At 46.8% G+C, this 8974-nt stretch overlaps 1 protein-coding gene across 1 annotated transcript; it reads left to right on the top strand.

Annotated features, from left to right (window-relative positions):
• The first annotated feature begins 805 nt into the window (after positions 1-805).
• Positions 806-8840, top strand: NMNAT1 (nicotinamide nucleotide adenylyltransferase 1). The gene is made up of 4 exons (XM_008068628.1): positions 806-970; positions 3954-4137; positions 7481-7623; positions 8251-8840. Exons 1-4 carry the CDS (start codon positions 856-858, stop codon positions 8649-8651), a joined length of 843 nt encoding a protein of 280 aa, XP_008066819.1. The 5' UTR covers positions 806-855; the 3' UTR covers positions 8652-8840.
• The last annotated feature ends 134 nt before the right edge of the window (positions 8841-8974 follow it).

Here is an 8974-nt window from a genome sequence, read left to right as displayed (position 1 = left end):
ATGGTGACCATGAGCATGCCACTGCACCCCAGCCTGGGCAACAGAATGAGACTCCAACTCAAAATAAATAAATAAATTAAATTAAATTAAATATTTTTCAGTGGAAAGTGATATTATATGATCATGTTGATTAAAAGACAAAACACCATTTGGAAGGGCAGGTTGGTAATCGAGTTATATTTGGTAGTAATAATAATATAAATGTGTCAATTAACTGTGGCCACGTAGTGCAGTGACAAAACTTGAGTGGCATACAGCCATAAACATTCGTTTTGGCTCATGAGACCTAGGCCAGCCTGTTTGCTGATGCAAGTTCAGCTTGCTCGATCTCACCTGGGCTTGCTCGTGTGTCTGAGCAGGTTGGCTGTGGTGTGGTTGCTCTGAGCCACTGCAGTCACATATGGAGCAGATGGGAGTCAGTCCACTGGAGCATCCATTCTCCCACGTGTTCTGTTGTCCCCCAACAGTCTAACCTGGCCTTATTCTCCTGGCAGAGGCAGCAGTCCAAAAGGAGTGGAAGTGTACAAAGCCAGCCGCTTAGACTCAGAGTTGGCACATTGTCACTTCTGCTGCGTTCTTTTGACTGAAGTAAGTCACAAAGAGTGGGGAAGTCGATTCCATCCCTTTATGGTAAGAGCTGCAAATTCATGATGACAAGGAGAGATGGAGAAACAGAGCCGTGTTTGCAGTTCGTCTAGCATACTCATTGAAGCCAAGTTTGTTTATCCATCTGTTTGGATTGAGAACATGGAAGGCTATCAGAATATCTGTCACTGAACTTATTTTGTTTCCTTTGTAGACAATGAGGAAGGTGTCACTGTTTTCTATTTAGACCAACAACTTCAAATTCTTAACATGGAAAATTCAGAGAAGACAGAAGTAGTTCTTCTTGCTTGTGGTTCCTTTAATCCCATCACCAACATGCACCTCAGGTTGTTTGAGCTGGCCAAGGACTACATGAATGGAACAGGTAGGAAAGTAACCAAAAGCATCTTAAGACCAGAGAACAATATAACTGGGTCTGTCAGAATACACATTTGGTCAACTGGGTACAAACCTGCTGCCCTGTTCTCATGATCAGAGACTTAGCCAAGAAAGAGGGTGAGGTTTGTCCAGGAAGAATTGAGCAACTTGCCAAAAAAATTCAGATTTATATACTTAGAGTCTATTGGAAGAAACAGTAATGATATTCTAATCCTTAAAACTTGAGTTTTTGTTTCATAAGGAAACATTGCTTTTATATCATTCCACCTCATCCAGGGAGTCACTCATAACGGGTTTATATCTGTGCATGTAAATACTGTTTCTTTTCCTCAGTGACTTTGTAGAGAGTAAAGAAATCGTGTGAGTGGGACAAGGGAGGTCAGAGCAGAGCAAGCACTTGCTGTTGGAGGCAAATCTGCACCCAGCTAGCCTGATGCCACAGTGCCCTGCTCTTTAATCTATTCTCCCTTTCTCCACTGGCGTTTTGTCTACATTATTCCATAATGGTTTTTTTTTTTGAGTTGGAGTCTCACTCCGTCACCCAGACTGGAATGCAGTGACCAGCCACTGCAGCCTCGACCTGCTGGGCTCCGGCAATCCTTCTGCCTCAGCCTTCCAAGTAGCTGGAACTACAGGCGCGTGCTACCACGCCTGGCTCATTTTGATTTATTGTAGAGATGAGGTCTAACCAACTTGCCCAGGTGGGTCTCGAGCCCACGGGTTCAGGCAATCTACTCACCTCGGTCTCCCAAAGGCGTGGGATTACAGGCTGAGCCACCGAGCCCGGCGGTTTTTTTTCTTTTGGGTGGTTTGTTTGTTTTAGTTGGAGTCTCACTCTGTCACCTAGGCTGGAGTGCAGTGCCACAGCCTTCCAAGTAGCTGGAGCTACAGACACATGCTACCATGCCTAGCTAGTTTATTGTGTGTGTGATTTATTGTAGAGACGAGGTCTCACCAAGTTGCCCAGGCTGGTCTCGAACCCCCCGGGCTCAAGCAATCCTCTTGCCTCGGCCTCCCAAAGGGCTGGAAGATTACAGGCTGAGCCACTGCATCCTAGCCCATAATGGTTTTTCTAAACTAGAAATTTGACCTGGGCGTGGTGACTCATACCTGTAATCCCAATACAGGTAACTATATTGGGTAAATATATAAATATTTACTCTTTTATAACGTATTTAGTCTCTTATAATAAATATATACATGGCGATTTTTTAATTTTATTTTATTTTTTGAGTTTGGAGACTCACTCTGTCGCCCAGACTAGAGCACAGTGGCACGATTACAGCAGTAGTTACTGCAGCCTTGAACTTTATTGGGATTATAGGCAGTCCTCTTGCCTCTGCCTCCCAAAGTGCTGGAATTACAGGTATAAGCCACCACACCTGGCCTCTTAACAGTTTAAAGTAGGCCAGGCGTGGTGGCTTACACCTGTAATCTCAGCATTTTGGGAGGCTGAGGCGAGAGGATTGCCTGAGTTCAGGGGTTCAAGACCAGCCTGGGCAATTTGGCGAGACCGTGTCTTTACAATTAATCAAAAAATTAGATGGGTGTGGTGGTTCATGCCTGCAGTTCCAGCTACTTGGAAGGCTGAGGTGGAAGGATCGCCTGAACCCAGCAGGTCAAGGCTGCAGTAGCTAGGAGCTACACTCCAACCTGGGTGACAGAGTGAGACTCTGCCTTAAAAAAAAAAAAAACAGTTAAAAATATGTCCTTCCAGACTTGTATGAATTTACATGCAAATATTTGTATATATACAGACTTTGTATATTTATAGATTTTTTTATTACATACATGATCATGCAGTATGCTGATAGGTAGATGGATGTGTGGATGGTAAAACTGGCTGATAATCCTGATAATCAGGGAACTCAAATAAAAAATGATATCTAGTATGCCCATCACACTGACAAAAGTATTAAAACATGATAGTATTAAGTATCAGAAGTTGGAGAGAGCCGGCTCGGTGGCTCAGCCTGTAATCCCGCACTTGGGAGGCTGAGGTGAGTGGATTGCCTGAGCCTGCAGGTTCGAGACCCACCCGGGCAACTTGGTGAGACCTCATCTCTACAATAAATCAAAAATTAGCCAGGCGTGGTAGTGCATGCCTGTAATTCCAGCTACTTGGAAGGCGGAGGCAGAAGGATCGCTGGAGCCCAGCAGGTCGAGGTTGTGGTGACTGGGAGTGTGCCACTGCACTCCAGTCTGGGCAACAGAGTGAGACTCCAATTCAAAAAAAAAAGGAAGTTGGAGAGAAGTGGACTCTTGCATGCACCCTCTAAATTGATAAAAGCTTTTGACAAAATAATTTGGTCACATCAATCACAATGTAACCTGTGCAGGGGAATGAATGGTTAGTATTTAATGGATGCAGAGTTTTAGTTGTGGAAGATGAGACAGTTCTAGAGATGGATAGCAGTGATGGTTGTACATCAGTGTGAATGTACTTAATATCACAGAAATGTCCACTTAAAATGGTTACAGTGGTACATTTTAAGTATATTTTACCAGAGTTTCAATGAATTGATCAATCAATTAATAAACCTGAATCCCTGTTTTTTTTTAAAAAGGGGAGGGACCGGGCTCGGTGGCTCAGCCTGTAATCCCAGCACTTTGAGAGGCCGAGGCGAGTGAATTGCCTGAGCCCACGGGTTCAAGACCAGCCCAGACAACTTGGTGAGACCTCGTCTCTACAATAAAATTTTAAAAATAGCCAGACATGGTAGCGTGCATCTGTAGTTCCGGCTACGCAGAAGGCTGAGGCGGAAGGATGGCCAGAGCCCAGCAGGTCCACGCTGGAGTGACCATGAACATGCGTGCCACTGCACTCCAGCCTGGGTAAAGGAGTGAGACTCCAACTCACAAAAAAAAGGGAGGGAATCTGTGATTACAAAACAATATTGGTTATAATATTTCCAATGTATAAAATCTAATTTATTATACCTTATAATCAAACCTAACTCTTTATCCAGGAAAATACACAGTCATCAAAGGCATCATTTCTCCTGTTGGTGATGCATACAAGAAGAAAGGACTCATCCCTGCCCATCACCGAGTTATCATGGCAGAACTGGCCACCAAGAATTCAGAATGGGTGGAAGTGGACACATGGGAAAGTCTTCAGAAAGAGTGGATAGAGACTGTTAAGGTGCTAAGGTATCCATGGTGAATCAGCTTTGTCTGTGGGTGGCAAAGGGAGCTCCTGTGTCTTTTTGCCATGTTTCAATGCTGCCTGCATCTGTGAACATACAGATTTGCAGAATTGTCGCCAGGGCTGGAAAGGCTTCGGCTATGCCTCTCCAGTGGAAGTTTACATTTCCTTCTGGAGTGTAGAGCACAGCAACAGAGGATGGGTATTCCTTACCTCCATGTCTTTCGTTACGTTTTGAGATGCTTGCATGTTTGCTTCTACACAATATCTCTGTTAGAAAATAGAAGGAGCCGGGCTCGGTGGCTCAGCCTGTAATCCCGCCATTTGGGAGGCTGAGATGAGTGGATTGCCTGAGCCCGCGGGTTCGAGACCCGTCTGGGCAACTTGGTGAGACCTCATCTCTACAGTAAATCAAAAATTAGCCAGACGTGGTAGCGCGCGCCTGCAGTTCCAGCTACTTGGAAGGCTGAGGTGGAAGGATCACCGGAGCCCAGCAGGTCGAGACTGCGGTGGCTGGGAGCGGCCATTGCACTCTAGTCTGGGTGACAGAGTGAGACTCCAACTCAAAAAAAAAAAGAAAATAGAAGGCGCCTGTCTAGCCTGTCTGTGCCCTAAATGAGTAAGACAAAATTGTAAGGGGATGTTATAGTCGTTCAGTCTTCCTGGGTATAAATGATGGCCAGTGCAGTGGGCACACCTGTAATCCCAACACTTTGGGAGGCCGAGGCAGGAGGATCGCTTGAGCCTAGGAGTTCGAGACCAGACTAGACAACATAGCAAGACCTTGTCTCTACAAAAAATTTTTAAAAATTAGCTGAGCATGGTGTCACGTGCCTGTAGTCCCGCTACTTAGGAGACTGAGGGATTGCCTGAGCCTAGCAGGTCAAGGCTACAGTGAGCTGTAATCATGCCACTGTACTCCAACCTGGACTACAGATGAGATCCCAACACACACACACACACACACACACACACACACACACACACACAAAATAATAAGAGAGAGAGACAGGTAGGTAATTTAAGGAAGAGAAGCATCAAGTGCTGCTTGATCATGGACAGGCCTAATTTTGTGTGCAGGGCAGCATGGGGGATCATAATGTCTTCACTCATGCCTTTGAAACTGTTTCAGTTAAGAGTTCAGAAACCAGCCGGGCTCTGTGGCTCAGCCTGTAATCCCAGCACTTTGGGAGGCCGAGGCGAGTGGATTGTCTGAGCCCATGGGTTCGAGACCCACCTGGGCAACTTGATGAGAACTCGTCTCTACAATAAATCAGAAAAATTAGCCAGGCATGGTGGCACATGCCTGTAGTTCTAGCTACTTAGAGGGTTGAGGCAGAAGGATCGCCGGACCCCAGCAGGTCGAGGCTGCACTCCAGCATGGGCGACAGAGTGAGACTCCAACTCAAAAATAAAAAAGAGTTCAGAAACCAGAGTAGCATCTAATTATTTCTTAATGTTATCTTTGAATAAAAGGGCTTTCTGAGACTGGGCATGGTGGCTCACTCCTATAATCCCAGCACTTTGGGGGGCTGAGGTGAGAGAATTGCCTGAGCCCGCGGGTTCAAGACCAGTGTGGGCAACCTGGGGAGACCGCATCTCTACAATAAATTAAAAAATTAGCCAGGCATGGTGGTGTGTTCCTGTAGTTCCAGCTATTTGGAAGGCTAAGGCGGAAGGATCGCCTGAGCCCAGCAGGTCGAGGCTGCAGTGGCTGTGAGCGTGCACTGCACTCCAGCCAGGAAGACAGAGTGAGACTTCAACCCAAGATTTTAAAGAAGTGCTTTCTGAAGGGCCTTCTGTCTAATGTCTGTTCTTAGTGTTCTGAACCTTGCCAGTTACTGACCGTAACAGAACAGTTAGGGTTCAGAGCAAGAAATCGAAAGCACTCTGGGTATTTGAAGAGGAAAGGAGCTTAGGCGTTTAGGCAAGAGTGGTAGAAGGGCAAGTGGAGGGGAATTTGGGGTGTTTTAAGGTCCTGTCTCCTTAGCTGCAGTCGGACCTCAGCAAACCGATTCTGCTTCTGCTGCTACTGAACTGTCTCAGGCTTCTTGAACTCCTGGCCTCAAGCAATCCTCCCACCTTGGCCTCCCAGAGCACTGGGATTACAGGTGTCGGCCACCACACCTGGTCATTCTCAGACTCCTGAAGTTGGTGACTGGACAGTGGACTGTGAGGAGCCTGGCCACCACACTCACACCCTGAGAGATTGCTTGTCAGGCTCCACAGCTGCAGAATGGTGGCTTCTGCCTCCCAAATCTCTCAGGAGAGAATCCTACCTGCAGGATCTTAGTCACATCCAGAACCTGCCACTGAGTCCCTTCCCTCCTGAGCAGCGGAGCTGACTATGTAGTGGGTCGTGAGGTTACCATGAAGCCAGAGCGAGCTGGGTGGGGCTGAGGTCCAGGAGCTTGATCTCTGGCAGGAGAATTTTTTGCCATCAAGCAGTGGAGTCTCTTCTCACTGCCAAGCCTGAAAAGTAAGTCCCTTTGATGAGCCACAGTGCAGGATACTGTCTACTGCTCCATACCCAGTCCCACCTAAACACTTCTCGGGGGGACCTGTGGCAGGTTCTGAATAGCCACTGCATGCTCGCCTGGGCAACAGAGCTTGAAACAGTATAATAATATGCTTGAAAAATAAAAATATGGCCGGGCATGGTGGCTCACACCTGTAACCCCAGCACTTTGGGAGGCGGAAACAGTGAGCCCAGGAGTTCAAGACCAACCCGGGCACAATGGTGAGCCCTCACCTCTACAAAGTAATAATAACAACAATAAATAATCATTTAAAAATTGTTATTGAATGCCTCTTCTGTCCCAGGGATTCTACTGGGAGCCGGGTGTGCCGTGCTAAACTTCCATTTCCCCCACCATATGGGGATAATAAAACTTATGGGCCGGGCACGGTGGCTCACACCTGTAATTCCAGCACTTTGGGAGGTGGAGGCAAGAGGATTGCCTGAGCCCAGGGGTTTGAGACCAGCCTGGGCAACATGGTAAGATCTTGTCTTTACAGTAAATCAAAAAATCAGCTGGGCATGGTGGCACACACTTGTGGTTCCAGCTACTTGGAAGGCTGAGGTGGAAGGATTGCCTGAGCCCAGCAGGTCAAGGCCACGGTGGCCATGAGTGTGTCACTGCACTCCAGCCTGGGCGACAGAGTGAGACTCCAACTCAAAAATAAAAAAATATATGAAACAGCATGTTGAGAAGATGTAATCAGATAATCCATGTCCAGGATGTAGTGTAGTTCCTGGCACTTAGAGATAATGAATTCATTCTGGTTAACAAGATTGTACTGGAACATTGTGAGAAAGAGGAACATTCTGTTGTTCTGTCATTTTAGACACCATCAAGAGAAACTGGAAGCTGGCAACTATGGTCACCAACAGAACTCACCTACGCCTGAAAGACTGGGACGGAAGAGGAAGTTGACTGAACAAAGGCAAGACCCTAGTCAGAAGAAATCCCTAGAGCCCAAATCCAAAGGTTTGTGTGTGTCCCAGGACTCCAAGCTAGAGCAGATAAGCCTCTAGAGCTGAGCAAGCCCCTGGTGTTTTCATTTCACACCACATCCTTGTGGGAGTCTGGAAATGCTCCGTGTTAGTTTTATGAAAGAAGGCAGAGCAAAGGCACCCTGAACTCATTTCTCTTGAGGTGGTCTTTAACGTGGGGGTGTCCTGAATCTCTTCTGGGAATCTGAATCTGATGAAAACTGTAGACCCTCATTCTTGAAACACACACACCTTCATTTCAATGCAGGGGTTATTAGAAAAGCAAACTCTGGCTGGACGTGGTGGCTCACGCCTGTAATCCCAGCACTTTGGGAGGCTGTGGCGAGAGGACTGCCTGAGCCCAGGGATTCGAGACCAGCCTGGCAACTTGGCGAGACCTCGTCTCTACAATAAATCAAGAAAAATTAGCTGGCCATGGTGGTGCACACCTGTGGTTCTAGCTACTTGGAAGGATGAGGTGGAAGGATCACCTGAGCCTGGCAGGTTGAGGCTGCAGTGGCCTGTGAGCAGCCTGGACGACAGAGTGAGACTTCCACTCAAAAAAAGAAAAAAAGCAAACCCAAACCAAAGCTCTGTTTCCTTCTTCTCTTCTTCCTCCCAGGTGTGCCAAAGGTCAAGCTGCTGTGTGGGGCAGATTTCTTAGAGTCCTTCGGTGTTCCCAATCTGTGGAAAAGTGAGGATATCACCCAAATCGTGGCGGACTATGGGCTGGTATGTATCACTCGGGCTGGAAATGATGCTCAGAAGTTCATCTATGAATCTGACATGCTGTGGCAGCACCAGGGCAACATTCACCTGGTGTACGAATGGATCCCTAACGACATCTCATCCACGAAGATCCGGAGAGCCCTCCGGAGGGGCCAGAGCATTCGCTACTTGGTGCCAGATCTTGTCCAAGAATACATCAAAAAGCACAATCTCTACAACTCCAAGAGTGAAGACAGGAATGCTGGGGTGACCCTGGCTCCTTTGCAGAGAAACACCGCAGGAACCAAGGTCTAGGTTCTACAGCAGGGGTTTTGGACTTCCTGCTAGGAATTTGAGGCAATCAGGGTATCAGTAACTGGAAAAGAGCTGTGATTCCCGCTGGGGATTTGAGGCAATCAGGGTATTAGTAACTGGGAAAGGAGCTGTGATCCTGTTCATAAACTAGCGCTTACAAGTTTGGTAAAAGTCAGTGGTACATCAAAATCTAGTTTGTCTTTTTTCTTTTTATCAGAAGTTGCTAAGATGAATGTTTTCAGTATTTTTTTTAAGAATGTATACATTCTTTTCTTTCTTTTTTTTTTTTTTTTTGAGTTGGAGTCTCACTCTCTCGGCCAGGC

The sequence above is a fragment of the Carlito syrichta genome, unplaced genomic scaffold (assembly GCF_000164805.1).
Source record: "Carlito syrichta isolate Samal-C Ts95f unplaced genomic scaffold, Tarsius_syrichta-2.0.1 Scaffold311363, whole genome shotgun sequence".
Taxonomy (NCBI): Eukaryota; Metazoa; Chordata; class Mammalia; order Primates; family Tarsiidae; genus Carlito; species Carlito syrichta.
The sequence above is the reverse complement of the archived record's forward strand: the minus strand, read 5'-3'. Positions and strand labels throughout refer to the sequence as shown.